This window comes from Crassostrea angulata, chromosome 2 (genome assembly GCF_025612915.1).
Source record: "Crassostrea angulata isolate pt1a10 chromosome 2, ASM2561291v2, whole genome shotgun sequence".
In the NCBI taxonomy this organism is placed as follows: domain Eukaryota; kingdom Metazoa; phylum Mollusca; class Bivalvia; order Ostreida; family Ostreidae; genus Magallana; species Magallana angulata.
Window position 1 is genome coordinate 47905669 of NC_069112.1, and position 20344 is coordinate 47926012.

The 20344-nt window shown below is 31.3% G+C and overlaps 1 protein-coding gene across 2 annotated transcripts in view; it reads right to left on the reverse strand.

The window, feature by feature from the left end:
• The window catches only part of LOC128171546 (echinoderm microtubule-associated protein-like 2), a 34322-nt gene extending 23487 nt beyond the window's left edge, over positions 1 to 10835 (reverse strand). The window contains exons 1-5 of one of the 2 annotated variants that reach the window (XM_052837324.1): positions 9918 to 10835; positions 6374 to 6496; positions 5824 to 5914; positions 5242 to 5411; positions 2857 to 2977 (exon numbers count right to left, since the gene is read on the reverse strand). In XM_052837324.1, the coding sequence (XP_052693284.1) occupies positions 2857 to 2977; positions 5242 to 5411; positions 5824 to 5914; positions 6374 to 6496; positions 9918 to 10169 (757 nt within the window). In that variant the 5' untranslated portion in view covers positions 10170 to 10835. The remainder of the gene's footprint in view (positions 1 to 2856; positions 2978 to 5241; positions 5412 to 5823; positions 5915 to 6373; positions 6497 to 9917) is intronic. The other variant, XM_052837325.1, reaches the window with a different exon arrangement.
• Positions 10836 to 20344: the final 9509 nt, after the last annotated feature.

The following is a 20344-nucleotide window of genomic DNA, read 5'->3' on the forward strand; positions in this document are numbered from 1 at the left end:
ATATTCTAATCTAGTTTCGCTGTCACAAACTACACTATGAGATAGAAATGAAGAACTGTTGATTTTGTCGATACGAAAGAGGTGAATCCAACGATATCTTACAAATGTAATTGTATCTAAAAGCATTCAAACAAAATTAAAGAAAAAACAACATATAAGTTAAAGATCATTTTGATTTTTGTGTGTTGTCACATTTTGTTTGTTTGTGCTTATGTTTGTGTTTTTGTTGTTTTCGTAGATTTTTCATTCGCTTATGGCTTTAAACACTATAACTTAAGCTATTTCATGTGACAAGTGTTTGTTTTTAGTAATCAACTTAAAAAACCCCAAAAATAAACAAAACAAAAAAACAAACATGTCGTTGTTTTAAACCTAATTTGTATACAGATTTATTGATATATGTATATTACTGGAAGTGATTTTTAAGAATATACGTGAAACTATTTCAAATGCTGTGATAAGTCATTTTTGACATGATAATAGTTTTCAGACATTTGTTTATTGGCAGAAGTAAAAAGATTGGATCATATTTTCTCTGTTGTTACTTCCTAAGATGTTTGAGTGCTTCATCATCGAAGGTTTTCTTTAGAAATATAACATAATTAGAAGAAAGACAGAAATAAGCAGAGATGACATAATATGAGAAAGACAAATAAAGAAAGAAATTGACAGGTTTTTTTTAAAAGAATGTTTATTCAAATTATATGAACAAAAGATAAACATAAATTTAGACTTAAACCTATTTTCGTATCAAAACTTCCTTGTAAGTCGTCGACCAACTTGAAATTTGTCGTTTAGTCAGTCGATTTGGTCACTGAATTTTTTTTCATTTCCTATGAGAGGGCTTTTGTACTCTTTTAGCAAAAAATAAAAAAAAAACCCACTGGTTGTTAATTCAAGGCAAAGAAGTGTCCTATTCAGTACGTGATTTGAAAGCTTTTAGGCTATTTTGTATGCAGTGTGTTTTAGATGATGAATCTATTTCAATTAATTTTATTTATTACGTTATTAATTTTATTTTCTTGCGTAATTGAGTGACATCTGAAATCCACATGGAGATGATATGATCACCTGGATTTCAGAAAAAGTCAAATAAAAATTCAGCTGGTAAATCGTTCGAATTTTGTAAAAGCTCTGGCAGGAATAAGATTAATTTTCTTATCATTTTTTTTTGTGATTGATGTTTGCTTTAGGATGTTGAGTCAGACAAAATGTGTGATTTTTTTGGTTTGAAATATTAAGTAAACAATCATGTATCTGTACCTCATTAATATTTCAATTTGTTAGTTTGTGTCACGATTCAGATGAATAAACAATTAAATATCGTTAAAAAACATTTGTTGATTTACAGAAAAGTTCATTTATTGGAGGATAAAAGATATCTTATCTAATTATAATGTTATTTAAAAAAAAGATCGATAAGATTTATTTTTTCAAACAATGCAATCAATTTGAACATTAGGACCTTAATATGATATTTGTCAATAAATATATTTTATAAAACTAAAGGAATCTTGATATCATATTACCTCCGGCTTTTTAATTTCCAGTTTTGATCATCTAAAAGTCTAATTCTTTAATGCTTTTCATGTTCTAAAACTTTTATTTTTATAAAATAAAAAAGAAAAGCTTATCCATCACATTCCTATAAAAAATATTTCTTTATTTTATACTTAGCATCCTTGTTTGATAAATTGTGAAAACCCAATACAATATTCTCTAAAAATGTTTCACAGGATGAAGCTCTGCCATTCAGTCAACTGAATGAAAACTGAATGGTCAGGAAAGGTGATTGAATGGCATAGCTATGCCATTCAGTCACTTTTCAGTCACCTTTCAATTGACTGAATGGCAGAGATTCATCCTGTGTTTGCATGTCTTGAGTTAAAAAGATTTATTCCTTTCTTTACTTTTAACAATATTATTTTTCTCTTCAAAGAAGGATAACAAACTATAAATGTAAATCAAGCCAGATTTTTAAAGAATTGTAATAAGTTTTGTAAAGTTTAATTTAATATGTATGGTTTCATCAACATTCATTGGTAACAATTCTCATGGATTAAGAGATAATTATAGTTTCAAGAACGCATAAATTCGTGGCTAATGATCCTATCAATGTAATATATTATCAGATATTGCAATTAAATGAACATTTGACGTGATGGATCAACTCAACAACAAAATTTACGATTCTATACGAATATTGACCACAGTATGACAAACTGTTTACTGTTTGAAATAATGAAGCAGTGTCTAGCAATGTTACAGAGGCAGTCTCACGCAACTAGCCCTATAATATATTTAATCTTGTGGGTTACAGAAATAATATCACGCCAGAAGCCATGTTACAGAGGTAATATTACAGGTAACAAAAGTAACATTTCGTCACAAGGCAGGTAATTGTAAAGGTTACAGAAGTAATTTCACGTCACTAGCCACGTTACAAAGTTATTTGTAAGAGTTATAGATGTAATATTACACCATTAGCCATGTTACAAGCCATGTTACAGGTACTTGTTTGGGTTACAGAAGTAATATCACGCCATGGCTAGGATATAAAGGTTTTCAAACAGACTGTAGACGTGCTCTCAAGCCATTAATCAGATTACAGAGCTAGTTATACAGGTTACAGACGTAATCCCAAGTTAATAGCTAGGTTAATGAAGGTTTCTTATTTCATGCAACTAGGCAGGTTACAGAGGTAATTATACATACTTCGAAAGTAATCACAAGTTACAAGCTAGTTACAGAAACAATAGAAACAAGCCACTAGCCAGGTATTGGGAATAATCATACACTACTTGCCAGGTTATAGAAATCGAGGATTTGAGATTGGACTAGAATCTCACGACTGACCTGATTTGAGGTGGGCGTCCGTAAGGAATCTATAAAGGCGTTCACAGTCAATCCCTCTGTTGTCCTCAAACTTGTCAATCAAATACTGAGTGACACGCCCAGATAGCCTCATCTGGTTATCCTGTAAAAAATCAAGCGAGGCATTAAAACACCAGACATGCCAAAAAAAAAATAAAGTTTTAAAGGAAAAGGGTTAAAGAAAAAATAACCAGATATCCCTAATTGTATTCACCGCAAATTTTTATAGGCCCTATTGGTTGGATGTGACAACTTTTGTTTCTTATACATTATAAAATGTGCCTTTCGTCCTTGAAAAATTATTTTTGAATTTGATTTTGAAGAAAAAAAATTTTCTTATTAATAAAAAAGATACAGAAACATTTCAGTGCTAGTATTTCAAAATTTTGAATTTTTCTAATTAACCTCAGGTCAAATTTTAAAACAAGATGGAACTATGATTTATATTTTGTTTAAGGTAGCTCCATACTCGTAAAATTCTCTGAGGAAAGTTGAAAAACCGAACTGATTTCGACTTAATAGACTTAAATGTCATCAATTGTTAGAAAAAATATGCATGTCATCACACTTTTTGAGATGCCAGATAAACATAAACTAAAGCATATTTTAGCATTAGAAAAATGTATTTTTTTTTGTTAAAAGTAAAATATTGTTGGCAGAAATTTGTTTTTCTTGTTTAATTTTAATGTCAACTTTATCAGAAAACTAAAATTACAAAACTATTTTAAAATTAATCGTTGGAATAAGAAAAACTATAGCATTTAGACGTACAACTGAGAAGAAAGTCAGAAAAAGAGTTATTTCCCCTTTGCATAGATAAAATATATAAACGTTTGGAAATTGAGTATAAAATTAAGTGCGAAAATATCTTGAACCTACCAATAATTCTAATTACATCCATGTTATTATATTCATATAAAATAAATAAAACTATTTTGCACAATTTTTAAAGAATTCAATGTTTTACAAAAAAGTGTGACGTCACAGAACACTGGATCTACTTTAAATGAAGTTATCAAATGACAAAAAAAGTAAAAAATAAAATTAGGACAAAATTGGTAAAAGTTGCAGGTACAATTGCATGTGCAATTGTCATATTGGTTTAATCCTCCCAAACTGTTCTGTTAAATCGTGATATTTGAGTTCGTGCTTTGTATTAGAAAAATACCATGTGGTTATTATTACAGCATCAAAGAAATGCACTTATTAAAACAATTAAGGAAACGAAATTTCGTTGTTGCTAACGATTAAAAAATATAAAATTTCGTATTTATAGGATCCTAAATACTTGAAATCAAAACATTTTTAATTAAAATTAATTTATTTACATACAAAACAAACATTCGTGTATTGGTTAATAAAGCTGAAGGTATATGAAAAGAAAATTAAGCTAAGGGACCTAAATTGGAGAGCTTCAGTTCTTCTGTTTTACTCAAGTTAAAACAAGATGCATTATTTAATTACTAGTAGTCCACATGGAAGTTTCTAAAATATTAAGGGTTAAAAGGATAAGAAACGATTTGAAACGTATGGCTTTTTTGTGTATGTTTTGGTAATTATCGTAAACCAAATTAAGATTCAGTTTTGTCATTTCACTATGTAACAAATAAACAATCCTTTAAGGAGGCTGGGGGGTCAAAATATAATATAATATAAAACCATTTGATTTATTTGAAAATTTCATATGCGATTTCTGAAGCTATCAACTAGTGAACTACTATTTGATAAAGAAAAATTTCATATATTTTAATATAAAATTTCATCACTTCCCATTATCTTTATAAGGAGCTCTTCTTTTAAAGGAGATCAATATTGTCTAAAATGGCAGCCACCCCCAGCCCCCTTAAGGAGGCTGATAAGTCAACAAAAAATAACCATCAGATCTTTCGTAAATTTTCAAATTTAAATGATTAATTTAGTTATAATTAATATATTTATTCATATTCATAAATATCATTAAGTAATGAAAAACTCCAAATATTTAGGATTTAAATAATTTGCTATATCTTCATGCTGAACTCTTCTTTTTAGGAGATTGATACAGTCTATAAAACTGGCCAGTACCATTTAGCTCTCTTAATCATCTTATCATCTTAACGGAACTGGAGATGGTGTAGATGCTTTGGATAAATACACAATTATATATCTACTTTGGTGTAACTTCAATGTTGGTATTTTATTATGACCTTTGATATTGTCATTTTTTTCGTAATAGTGCAAATTTTGTGTCGAAATTTCACAGCGGAGGGTGTTTTAAGTTTGCAGTACTTGTGCCCGATCCTTTTGTATATACAATCTTAACAATAAAATATCTTCAAACCAGATACACAATTGACATACGCCGTGTGATATGAATCAATGTCATACTTGAAATGCTTGGCTGAGCTCCTTTTGAGTGATTCGGGCTTCGACGTTACTAAAATGGCGGAGACTCATGTGAAGAGCACGCATGCGCTGTCGGCTGTACTCTTTTAAATTCTCGGAAAGAATCTTCTGAAATTTTTCCTCGGGGTTGATTTGTTCTTGAAGTGGTTGTACTAAAAATAAAACATTCTATTGGTCCACCACATAATTTTTGAGCTGTTATGATGCATAAAAATCACGAATAATTTTTTATCTTTCGCTTAAAACGTGATATGGCATTGTCATTAATTTGCTTTGATAACTAAATCAGTGCGTTGCATTTGATTTGCTGTTTGGCCAAAGATAAAAAAAAGCTCGTCAATTTTCTAAATAATTTTTATTGGACATTACTGTTAAAGATTTTTAAAATGTATTTAATGTGTTGATTTCCCTAAGATTTTTTGGGTTATCATGAATATGTTAGCTAGCATTTAAAAAAAAAAACCCATAATTTTTAGATAATCTGACGAAAGTATGGCTCTTGTTACAGTTTTCCATTACTATTAACGAAAGCACAATATTGTATCCAGGGGCCATGTAACTTACCAGGAGAGCTCAATGTGGGCGAATCTGTTGTAACAATATTTGTAGCTTTAGGAGTTCGTTTTGTCTTTTTCTTCCCATTTCCATTTGCTTTCTGTAATAATTATTTACACATTTATTTTTGCATTCGTATTATTAATTTTGTTCTTTTCAGATTGATTTGATCTTTGTTTAACGAGTTATGTATGATAAAGAATCACTCTAAAACGAGAGAGAGAGAGCGGGAGAGAGGGAGAGAGAGAGAGAGAGAGAGAGAGAGAGAGAGAGAGAGGGGGGAAGAGAGAGAGAGAGAGAGAGAGAGAGAGAGAGAGAGAGAGAGAGGGGGGAGGGAGAGAGAGAGGGAGAGAGAGAGAGAGAAAAAGTAGGAGAGGGAGAGAAAGAAAGAAGGAAAGAAAAAGAGAGAGATTGTCTGTAGTTCATCTCCCCTTTTGATCATAAGTTTAAAAGTATCAAACTGCATAATTATATACAAACTTGTCTTGCACTCTAATCTACCTGTAATTTAAATATTTGTCATCTTTTTTTTTTGATTTTCAGAAACAAAAATCAATACCTCTGCCCCCTCGGGGACTCCTCTGCCGCGTGGACCGCGCTGGTTCTTGGTGCGTCCCCGTGACGTCACGGGGTCACGTCGACCGGGTATTCCCATCACGCTCGACTCACTGGATGTACTGTCCTGCAACGATAAAAATTAATTAATTAGTTAATTATTTTTTTATTCGATTGGTATTGATCAATTTATGATTTATTATAAATGCTTCTCGAATCAGGCATGGTATTTTGTATACATGAGTTTTCAGTTTTTTTAGAGCTTTTTAGAGCTTGTTTCTCATCCTTTTTGACGTTTGGTTCAATAAAGTATTCTCATTCATTTCAATGGGTGTTTAATTAGTATTTGCATTTTGTTATATGCATGCATAATAGTTATGTTAAAGGACAGTGTAGGAGGATAAAATCGATATGATAATATGAACACTTCTCTAGTGATGGTTTAAAGAGGTTGAAAAATCGATGTTAGGTATACATATCTATAAATATTTTACAACAATTAACGAAGAAAACAGAGAGAGAGAGAGAGAGAGAGAGAGAGAGAGAGAGAGAGAGAGAGAGAGAGAGAGAGAGAGAGAGATTTAAAGATATGAATTACTTGACAAAATACATTTTCTAATAGTGCAAAATATCTCCAGTCGTTTAACTGGAAAACCTTTTCTCTGAAAATTTAAGCAAAACCGTAAACCGTACATTGAAATTTCCTGATTGGATTTTATAATTTTAATTTCCCCCCTAAATAAGATTTGTTTATTTTATTTGTTCTATTTTTGGAACAGAAAAATTCTGAGAGCCAAACGCCAAGGTCATTTTGTATGCAATCAAGATTGAAAAATGAAATTAAGAAACACAGCACGTTTTTTTTATGGCCTATTTAATTTGTTCGCTTGTACTAACGTGTTGGTTGTCACAGCGTATTTTGGAATATCGCCAAATAATAAAACCCCCGGAAATGCAAACAAAGTATAGACAGAAAAGTACATTTATTAGATTTTACGAGCGTACCTAAGCAAATACAATGTTGGTAATGCTTTTAGGATGAAAATAAACTCTATGTTCTAGTATAACCCAGAGTGAAAAAAAGCTTACCGTAATTGATATATCCCATGTTTCGCTGGTTTCACTTTTTTAACCTGGGTATGCATATTACATTTCTGGGGTTATATTAACCAAAATCGATATACCAGATATTGAAATGAACTGTGTGACTAAATTAGCACATACGAGTCGGGTGTTAATTTTTAATTAGGTATTTAAAAATGAGGAATTTTGCATGCATTTCATTAAGAAAATTTTAGGGTATGAGGAGATAGGCGATCATCTTTACTGACAGTTTTTGGTTTAAACTTGATAAATCAAGCTTTTGTTGCTCTTTTTAAAAAAACTGAATTTAACGGTCGATACATGAACACCATGCTTCTGTTTATCAGTAGATAAATAATGAATAGATGCGAAGCTTTTATAAGTATATTATATGTTGTAAATTTTGAATTAACCTGGTTGCGACTATCTGTAAGTTTTGTATAATTTACTGCCAACCGGTGATTTCAAACTTTACAACATTAAAAAACATTTTGATGACAGATTGTATTCATCTGTTCATAGCAAAATTTTTTATTTTATTTTAATTGAACTTATTGTAAAGATCATCAGACGAATGCAGGATCACCAACGATTTTTAAAACGTCATCTGTATCTTTCTCTCAATTACTCTCCATCTTGTGTTTTAAATGTAGTGTCTGTCTGTAAGTCCGTCTGTGTCAATCTGTCCGTCTGTCTGTTTATCTCCGTCTTTCTCTCTATCCATCTCTGCTTTTTAAATGTAGTGTCTGTCTGTCTGTCTGTCTGTCTGTCTCTGTCTGTCTGTCTGTCTGTCTGTCTGTCTGTCTGTCTGTCTGTCTGTCTCTCTCTCTCTCTCTCTCTCTCTCTATCTCTGTATCTCTCTCTCTCTCTCTCTCTCTCTCTCTCTCTCTCTCTCTCTCTCTCTCTCTCTCTCCGCTTTAAGGATTATAATTCATATAGATGTAGTATAAAATACTAAACTGCTTCTCAGTAGACAAAGTATATACTTATATCTCAGGGGATATCTATCAATTATTTCAAGCAAATCAATATTGTAGATTCATTTTCAGAAATATTTAATAATACCAGACAAAATCTATTTGGCATTTGTCTGTGGGGAACTTTTCTCATGCTAAGGGAAATTGTAAACCATAATTCCCGACACGTAAATTAAGTTTTTGGATATTCCTAATGGGGACAGTTAGGAAGTGTAGCACGTCAATGGAAGTTTTTCACTCGAAATAAATATTTGGAAAAGAGTTGTAAACAAGCTCACGTGTGACTTAAAAATTAATTAATTAGGTGACCAAGTAAATTGGAATTCCAACGTATTTGTCCCGGCGCGTCTATATACCTTGATTATTATTTGAGAAGATAAAATGCGGAATACACCTTTGTCAATTTCGGGATTTTATTTATAAAAAATTTGGAAATAACTGAATTTTAAGATGGATAATACAAAAAATATAATACAAATAAAATACAAATAAATATAAAAAAATATACAAAAAATTACTTGGAAAAATAATCTTGGCTACAGAATGTAAATACCACATTATACATTAACATTTAATTGTTTTCCGATGAGTTATTACAATATTGAATTTCACGTTTATTTTTATAGGCTGATGGACAAGCTAATTGGAATTCTAAAATATGTTTATTCGCATGTATTTCAAAATTATCAATTGAACAGATATAATTCGCATACATTTAGTTGAAAAAAAAACCCCTTGACTATAGTTTGTAAATACTACGTTAGTCATTACATTTAGGATTCAAAGTTTATGACTTTGAAAACGACTGTTTCCATATTGCATTTTTCTCAAGATAAATTGAATTTCTGACTAGCTGCTGGACCTAACGAGTAAATCGTTTTATATTTTACATTTATATTGGCTCTTATCGTCTTTTGTCGTCCAAATATTAAACAAAAGTAACATAGTTTATCGTAAAATCGAAAAATCAATGCAACGCGCGGATAATGATCGGGAGATATTTTTGGTTTCTAAACAAATCAGAGTTCTATCTTTACTTTTTTATAATGCACTCCTACCACCCCCTACCCCCAATCCAATAAATTGAATCATTATAAACGCATATGTTAAAGTAAAATACTTGAGCTTGCCTTCTCAATTTCATTGAAGGTAATAAAGGAATAAAATAAAGGTAGAGCTAAAATAGTGTCAACACCATTTCTGGTTGTTTTTATTCGTAATTGAAATTTAAAAAAACCGGTGTTATGATAAAGCTTTAAATGAAAACTTTACACCATCTTTAACAATACGACGGGATTAGATATTTATTGTAGACAGAATAATGTGTAATCACAATTTTAGATTGAAAAAAGAACAATATTAATTTTGTGTGCTTGTTCGAAATTATGTGTTTAAACGAAACAATTTCTTAAAAATACTACTAGTAATCTATTTTTTTTTCAAATCGTTGAATGGTTTTTAAGACTTCAAAGGACACAGGCTACCAACCTCAGAGGGCAACCGGCCCTTTTTACACGGCTGACGATTTTTGGTAGATTTGCACGTCATATCCGGTCCATTTACGACATTGCCCTGGCCACTTTTTGGTTTTTCCTGCTGCTGCTTCTTTTCCGGTTCCTTCTCGTCATTTGACGGCGAGCTCTGTCGTTTGATTTGAACTTTGTACGATTTCGCATCTGGCGAGATTTTAGAAAACTTGTCATCTCGAATGTAATCTTCTATACTATTGTATTCGTCCATTTAGAATTCACATTTACAAATTTTCTCTTTTTAATAATAATGGCAATATAAGCGTTCCAATATTAATATCCACTGGCATTTCTTATACAGAATACACTGTTACAATGCAACTTTACAATGCATTGTACTCAAAGCGTCATGTGCTTTTGTTCCCAAGCATCGTAATAAAAGCTCTTTAAATCCTCGCGCATTAATTTTCATTGAATACGACAAACACATTCACTACTTTCGATATAGAAAAAAATGACATTTTTTACTTATTAACTCAAGGAAAAAATTACATTGTTAAAAAAGCAAATCAATCGGGGACCACTAATGAAAAAAGTGTGATTTATATTCCCATAATGCATTGCAAACAAACAGTCTGTCATCTAGTTAGCACCCGGTAAATTGCTTTGGCTACTCCACTTCCATTGATGTTTAAATCAACACAAATATTACATTTTCATTACACTCAATGATAGTTCCAAATGAGATTTACACTGGAGTCCCCGTTGTTTAACATCCGGGGATCGCGGGACTCCCGTTCCTAGGGCAACACCCGACACCAGTGTCTCGGTTTCAAAGTTCGCCATGTCGTGATAAATCAAACGCGTCACAGGCGGCATCAAAAGCAGCACAGTTTTTGCTTATCAGCTTCCGGACTTTTGGGCCGCTATCGTCAACTAATATCAAGGCAAGTCAAGGGGATAGAACTTGGCAAAAATTTATGGCGCATGTTCACAGGCGGCTCATTATTTTCTCAGATTTGCTTGGGGAAACAAAAATAGTCCCACGATAGCCGAAGAAGTCGAAATGATATTTTTAACACACACAACGCGTTAAATCTCTCTCTCTCTCTCTCTCTCTCTCTCTCTCTTTGTCTGTTTCTCTGTGTCTCTTTGTCTGTCTTTCTGTCTGTCTCTGTCTGTCTCTCTTTCTCTCTCTCTCTTTCGAAAAAGGCTGTTTGTTTCATCAATTATAACTACAGTTTTGCGTGTTTCTGGGTAAATTCTGTAATTTACGTTACACGTTGTTTTACGTCACGATTTATTCATTTCCGGAAGTGCGAGGCTATAACGATTTGTCAACCGGAAATAAACGATCGGGGCACACGATTCTTCTTCTCTGATCTCTTATTTAAAACAAAATAACATGGTATCCGATTCTACGATTCCAAAAAATAGAATCCTTATCCACAGACACTTTCATTGCCTTTTTGATATACGATGCAGGGTGTTTACATAAAGTTTGTTTATGTAAGATTTATTTGAAAATATTAATGTGCAGGTCCTTAAGTTAATTGTTTGATATGCATTTATTTTCATCAAAAGCATTTATAATGTTAATGGTAACATCATCTATTTTTTTTTTTTAGATACATTAATATAATTCATTGTTTAAAGCTTTTTTTGATAGTTCTAATCAAAGACCATTTTATTTGCGTTTTGTGCTTGGTTGATCAAATCCATTCTATAAACATGTTGCAATCAACCGGTCTTTTTTAATCGCAAAGCGATGACACGATATTTTTTGATTCGTATATTTTAATAATCAACTTGCTTGTAATACAAGTATTAGGATAAGATTGAGCCGTAGCCTTGATTTTTTGTTCTTGTATATGCTGTGTATTGATTTTTCAAGCTTCGTTGCATTACTTCTAGCATGTCCATTAGATACATTAATACAACATTTTTTTTCGCTGAATTCAAGGTGTATTTCATATATAGGCTACTGGTAAATTCAGATTTGTTTGCAGAAGTATCATCACCTTCATTATTTGTACAGCCGAGTGCTTCATAAACCATTTTTTTTACACAGCTATAATGGTAAAGTAATCTGAAATGGATTAATTGAGAGAAGGAGAGAGAGAGAGAGAGAGAGAGAGAGAGAGAGAGAGAGTGATGAGTTTATTTTTTACACAGATATAATGATAAAGTAATCTGAAATGGATTAATAGAGAGAGAGAAAGAGAGAGAGAGAGAGAGAGAGAGAGAGAGAGAGAGAGAGAGAGAGAGAGAGAGAGAGAGAATGCGTATAGAATACAAAATAAATCAGAATTTATATTTGCCCACTTTCTAGATTTTTTGGAAGGGACTGTTCATGTGTTGATTTAAAGTGTTAGAGAGAGAGAGAGAGAGAGAGAGAGAGAGAGAGAGAGAGAGAGAGAGAGAGAGAGAGAGAGAGAGAGAGAGAGAGAGAGAGAGAGAGAGAGAAATCTTAAGTTTGAAGATCTCATTGACATTTGTTATTGATGCTAAACAATGTGGTTGTGTCATAATATTACCATTTTCCCTCTTTTATTTCATTTTACTGACAATATGCAGTTCAAATATAGAGGTTGATGATCATTTAAAAGTCTTGCATACTGCTATTTGAAAAACGACCGGCAGTCTTATTGGAAAATGTATTCTATATACAATTACATGAATGTATTAAACCATGCAGTGAATATTATCTGTATTTATGATAAAAAAACCCAAGGGGTTTTTTGTTTTGATGTTAATTGGAGATGAAATAGCTGTAAGTTGTAGTTTATTTATGTTAACAAATAATCGATTATAGTTCATTTCATATTATTACATTAACATTTTTCAACAAAATCATTTTTGAGATTTGTCTTATGCTTACAGGAACTTTCCTTTATCATTAAAGCAAAATCCAATTTCTAATCATGCATCAACGCAAACACATACCATGTAAACGCTTAATTTACAGTAAAACGACTCTATAAGTTCTGAACTTCGATGTCTACAAGACAACAATAGTCATTTTGAAAGTAGAGGCGGGTCAATGAAAATTTGTTTCCTTTAAATCCATTTTGCCCTTACAACCCCAATCACCCACACGTGTTTCAGGTCCAACAAAAGAGCAAAATTATAGATTTAATAAAAAATTATTCTCAGAAATTCAAAAATTATAACAACTGGAAAAACCTATTTGCATTGTTAAATTCCTCCCTTGGTACTAAGGCCAAGAATAATTAGGATCCTATTGATGAATTCCGCCTCCATTTGTTTTTGATTCCGTCAGGTGCGCGACAAGGCCAATGTTTAAACATCAACATGAAGGCCGTTATAATTCTAATCATTTCTTTTTTGAAAATCCTAATTTCATTTCCTAAACTAATAAACATGTATTAGCATTTTAGAGCTAATTCAAGGCATTTTATTTGCATAAAATCATTTCATTTATCGCGGCTTAAAAATCACTACTTTTAACTACAAAACCGTAAAATACAAACCAGAAAATTCGAAAGATATATTCATTTTTAGCGTCATGCATGACGTGCATGAAATAAAATTCAAACATTACATAAAAAAGATTAAAGAAAAACCTTTATGTATACGTGAATTGAGTATGTTCAACATTAATGACTCTAAATATATAAAACAGATTTTTAAAATCCACAAATATAAAAAAAATGTTATTCAGTGAAAGCTAATTAAAAGTCAGACACTCTCTTTCACCTTTCATCTATTGGCAGTTCATTGAAAATTTTTAAAATCCACAAATACAAAATAAATTTTATTCGGTGAAAACTTATTAATAAAATTGTTTATCTGTCAAACGATCTCTTTCGCCTTTCATCTATTGGCAATTCATTGAAAAATAAAAGTGAAAACGTACAAAGATCAACAATCCGTAATAAAGGCAATAAGTTCACATTAGAATTTCTCAGAATTGTTTGTTATTAATTTTTTCATTTTTTTATCATCATGCATCAATTAAAGGTTCCTGTAGTTTCATACGGTAATGTTTGATAATCGTGTGTATTAGAGGTCGATCTGAATGTTTGTTATCGTGTTGTACAGTTATATTAATAAGTTCATTTTGGTCATGAAAATAGGGTCGAGTTTTAAAACTAAAAACCCCAGAAGGTTGGGAGTGAAAAGCGTATCCTCTATCCCAGAAAAAAAAAGAAAACGAACCAATTTTAAGCAGGCAATAGGCTTAAACCGCTGTAAACTTTTACAACATGCACAAACATCTTTAGAAATGATAATATTTCTCTCTCTCTCTCTCTCTCTCTCTCTCTCTCTGTAAACGAATGAAAGATGAAACTTACATCGGAATCCTCCATTATTGTTTTTAAACGAATCTTCAAACAGTCCAAAAAAGGAGACAATATACCATTTGCAATATGACCTGTATAAATGGCTTACACAAATCAGCGAAAGCTTTTTACTTTCCTATTGATCTTGCCTTTAATTCAATACACAATTACTCAATTTTACACCTCTAAGTTTTTACCATGCACAAAAAAATCTAAAGCTTTAAATGAGAATTGACATTTCAGAATCTGGAATTGACGCCGATAATCAATGTTAAAGATTGTTTGCCAGCGTAAATACCACAGAAAATGATGGAATCGGCAGAGAATGCGTTTTTGAAACCAATGTTTGTTGAAATGAACCGTATACTAATTTCCGTTTTGACGGATCTGGAAAAAAATTAAAAGTCATCGATGTATGATTGCAGGTTGTAAGTGAATAATTTATGTTTTCAGAATTTTATCAGTTAATTATTTAATTACTTAAAAACACACACCAATATATTGAGAGAGAGAGAGAGAGAGAGAGAGAGAGAGAGAGAGAGAGAGAGAGCTTGAGAGAGAGCTTTTTATCATAACACTTAATGCCTGGTCTCTGTTTTCAAAAATAAAAAAAAAATGAAAAATTAAGATATGCAATGTACATGTTTAAGTGAATTTTTAATCAATGGTTTTTCAAAAACGAGCTTCAAAAAACAAAATACAAAACAAATCACGCCATGGACAATTATAAGGTATATATTATTTTTGTTCCTGTCTATACCTCTATTTAAAGATTCAATTTTTTTTTACAAATACAGACATAGACGAGATGTGGGCTGAGCTTATCCATAGTTAAAATCCATACACATGCATTTGAAAACCTCTACCTAATTTTGAAAATGAACGAATTCATCAATGCTAATAATACAGTTAATTGTGTTTAAGCTTGATATGTTTGCTTTGGTTTTAAGCTCAGCTCATTGAAAATTTCAAACTCTCTTGAGTGAATAAATAACCATATTTAATTGAGAGTTACAGATTTATTATACAAATATTACGCTGATAATGATTAAGGATTTAGCATTCATATTCAGATTAACCACCCACAATCCTTCAGGCAATGCACTTTTATGTCGACAAGATTAGCTAGCCGGATTAGTGCTAATCAATACACATACAAAGTTGTGTGTGTGGTGTGTAAGAGAGAGAGAGAGAGAGAGAGAGAGAGAGAGAGAGAGAGAGAGAGAGAGAGAGAGAGAGAGAGAGAGAGAGAGAGAGAGTCTAACCTAAAAAAAAAAAGAGGAGAGGGAGAGAGAGATTAACAAACTATAATAAAAAAAATGTATCTGAACAGAAAATGAGACAAAAAGAAAGAGAGATAGATTGTTTTATCTAATATAAATGTAATATATATATATGTATTTGAACGAAAATGAGAGAGAGAGAGAGAGAGAGAGAAAAGAGAGAGAGAGTATCAAATAAAAAAACCGACACAGGAGGAACATACAAAATCCGTAAAAAATATGAAAGCCTAAAAAGTAAATGTCATTGAATTAATGAAGAGAGTCACTGGATGAAAATACACAGCGGAGAAAGAACATGGCGGTCGATACGTCGCGTGTTAGAATTTAATTAACATGGAGTACCGAACCTTTCACCGCCCTTCAGTATATTCGCATCATTGATAAAACAGTTAACCCGGTGTCGGGCCGAGATAAGCGCACGAGGGAGAAAATTGACCCGTAAGGTCACCGTCATACGAGAATGGCCTTATACTGATAAGGAGTCAATGAATACGTGTGCAAATCAATCCATACCCTTAATATCTACCGATAACGGGTTGATTCCAATATTAACGTTAAACTTTCTCAATCTCTGTCGGCTTATTTGCGGACACGCTTTTTATAAAGGTGTTACTACTTTTTATATAAAAAAAAATGAATTGGACGGCAATTTTCGTATATTACATCTAAGTGTGTTTGTGAAATTGTAAAATTACTTTATTCAATCTCTGTTTAAGTTTCGAAAACTTCTCTCATTATTTACTTATAAATATAGAGATATTACTCAATAGCAAAAGTCATTAAAATCCATAGAGCTGGTGTAATGATCAATCGATTTTAATTTTCTGCATGTTTTACTGTATGCCTCTGTGTGACGTAAGCATCTAAGAAAATTTTAATTTTTTTTTAGAGGAAATGACGGTTAGCCAATCACAAATTTTATCGCAATTTGGTGATATATTTTATTTTATACGAAAAGAAAAATATTACATTTGAATTAGTAATGTAGTAGCAATGAAGGTCACATGATAAAATTTCATCTATAATGAACTATTATAATCATTAAGGAAACGATATTGACCTTGACCTGACCTTCTTACGAAAATGTCATCGCCAAAATGAATCTAAACCGATCAATACCATCACTTAGTGACATCGTCATATTCATTGTGTGAAGAAAAAACCTTGTCTGCTGGTATTTATATATCAGACAATTTCTTTATTTTTGTTATATTAACATTACAAGTGTATTTGCAAAGAAAAAAATATTCAGAAAGTGTCGTTTAATGACTTTGCTAAATAACCTTTCTTGGTACACCGATAATGTAACAAGTTTGGGCTTCACAGAATTTGATCACGTGACCAACCAACTTCATATCCCGGTGAACTTTTTAAATTGCTTTTTATTTCTTAAAGAAAAAAATATTCAGAAAGCAGCGTCGTTTAACGACTTCGCTAAATATCATTTCTTAGTACACTGATAATGTTAAAAGTTTATGCAACAATATAACAGCAATGCATCGGAAGAGTTTGGGGTGTTCATAACAAAGCAATGACAAGTTTACTTCAGAGAGCTCAATAGTAAAGACGACCATTTTTAGACTTTTTAATCTTCTTAAGAAGAAGATTTCTATGTAGAAACAAAGTTAAACATGAACATTCTACTGGCGTGCGACCAGTTCTCGCCGAGTGCCATTTCTCGCCCGTATATTGTGACGTCATTTTATCAACACATAAAATAATATACGAAAAATGACGTCACAATGTACTGGCGAGAAATGGTACTCGGCGAGAACTGGTCGCACGCCAATTATGAATTTTTTCATTTCCTTTCATTACCAAAATGAAAGTTTATAATGGACAGTTTATAGCTAAAAATATGATATCAAATAATCTTAGGAAGATCTGATTAATGACTTCTTGACCATCTGGCCCTCCTTAAATTAGGCAGGTTTGTTGGAAAGTGAGTAAGATGGCGAATTAACACTGCAACCACAAAGACTGGATTCACTGGCTTTTGCAATTAAGTTTTTTTTAAACACAAATCGCATTACAATTGCAGTCACAGAAATTTATCAATTTGTGCATGTCAAGATTTTGGAAAACAAAATCTTTAATACAGAGAAAAAAAGACACTCGCAAAAATTTTATTACAAAAAAAAAGATACTTCTTTACGCAAACATTTTATTTAAGAATTCTCAAGTGGAAAACAGGGCTTGAGGAAATTGTTCCTTTTTATACACAAGTCACGTGAGAATAATTCTATAAATTATCAAGGTTACCTTGATCCCCACAAAAGGTAAAAAGATATGTCAACTATTGCACCAATATCTATATTTATGCTGATAGAGGTCTTAAACTGCTTCAACAATGGATAACACATTTTCAGCAGATAAAAAAATCCTTGTGGCTACATGCATAAAATCGTGCAAAGCATTCAGATAAGTCATAAAAACAACCATGGATTCTCTAACATTAATCTAATCATTTGGATGGATTAGTCATTTTGTGAAGTTTTTTGTTATTTTTGCTAGAGTTTAGTTTTGTTAGATTTAGATAGACAAACTTTTTCAGGGTATCTTCATTTAAGACACGATTGAATTTTATGTTATAATGAAAGAAAAAAAATGAATATATCTTGATTTATGATAATATCAAGCAAAAACAAAATAATTTTTGAACTACTTTGATAATCAGTAAATACATACCATTTTTCAAAAAATTACATAAATGATTGACTTGGGTCTTTTAAAAGTTGTTCTAGTTTACGAAAGTATCAAAAGAATGTGCTTCTTATGCCAAAGTTTTGATTTGATTTACTCAACAAGGAAACACGAAGTTATTCTTTCGCTAATGTTATTGTAAACCTTGTTAGGAGCCAAATGGTTAACAAATTCAGTATTTTAAATCCACTCAAACTTTTGACATATAATATATTTGGCCATAAATTAATATTAACTATAGAAAAATCCACAGAATTTATATTTTAAATTGAATAATTTCCCCATATCTTTTAACAGAACTATTCTTAAGAAAATTGAAGTAGCGTAAAAATGGTTACGATCTTCGTTTCCTCTTAATAATCGGAACGGAAAAAAACCCATTTTAAATTCAAATTAAAAAAAAAAATAAAAATTAAAGATAAATCCACGAATTTAAGATTAGTTTTGTGCTAACCCATATTAAATATCTTGTTTATAATATATATACTTTTGTTTCATAAGTGATGAAAAAATTGTAAAAAACCCAACCAAAGTATTAAAAGGTTTATAAGGGAAAAGTTTTTCATTTAAAGTATTCTAACATAACTACAACAAAACAATATAACTAAAAAATATATTTCAACACCTTATTTTCCATCGCCTCTCGTACCTACCTCTTAGATTGAATTGATCCGTCTTTTGTAAAAATATGATGTGGACGCATTCGAACGTCGGAACTGCATTCCTGGATAAGACATTGCAACAATATTTCCAACTAGTCATATAATAAAAACCATAAAAAAGAACCAAAGACCATCATCCATTAATTGAAAAAAGAAATCACCTTGAATTCTCCCTAAGAAGGGTTTGAGATAATTGCAATAGTCAGTCATGATGCATCCATTGAAGGCAAACATCCTATAGACGATGTTTGAAAAGAATGTCCATTCATTCCACAGTTTCATCCTAGAATCGATCGATTTATAGAACATTTGGGTATCTCGGTTCTTAAGAGATTAAGTACTCTTTTAATACTCATTTAAAGCCTCCATATATCTTTTTTTCCCCTTACTTGGGCGGTTGCTTAAGTTTCCCAGTACCGCAAGAAATGTTTAAAATTCCAGAGATCTTACATACATGTATTCTATTGCCGTTCGACAAATGATAGGTTTCATGTTTATTGTAATTGTCCACGCATGATTTACCTACTTATATTTATATACGTTTTATATGTATATTACCTGTAACTGAAAGATTATCTGTCCTTAATTAGAATTTAGATTATTGTAAAAACGAAAAACTATAGTTTTGCATTGTGTGTTTTTTTTTTATAAAATAGATACAAGTTTTTAAGTTCTAAAATTATTCTAATTTGTTTTACAAGTCAAAATTATTCTTTTGAAAAAATACATTACACGAAAGATCAATTAGGTCATAACTAATTTGTCAGCTGAACCAATGAAAAATGGTATCACGTATCATAGGTTCATTACTCTCTTGATCCTTTATTTGGATGCTACGAGAAGTTAAGGGCTATTTGTGAATTGTAATATGATTCTGTTATGAATATGGAGGAGGAAATTTTGATAACCGCTTCCTCAGTCTGTTAAGGATTTAAATACAAAATTAAGGGTTAACTTTTTTTTACCTGTCCATTTTTTTTCAAAAGCAATTATTTTGGTTATGTATTGTAAAATTTAAAAATTCTTAACCGGCTTAAGTATTTTATTATAATGTACTTTAATTCACATAAATATCGACAGATGTCCCATACCACTAGTTTTTGTGCAATGCAGTCTAAAGGTAATTAAGGCAACATAAAGAATAATAGCTGTCTCAATCTCTTCATAACGCCCATCACTTTATTGTGCAACTCATACAAAAATTTACTCCGGATGCGAGCCTTCAGCTTAAAATAAGCACTTCAAAAATATTTCCATATTTACTTTCGCTGCTCTTTCTTTATGAACAACACTAGACAAAGCATTGTTTTGGTTTCTAGACATTTCCTTTTACATTGCCAATATATTTTAAGCTCACTTTTCAATTAAATCCACGGAAAAGGTAAAAACAAATATATCCTCCTACTTTTTTTCTTTGTAACATGATATTTTCGCCATAATATTGTTATATATCTCCTTCTTTAGGAGATCACTATGATCTAAATATGATCA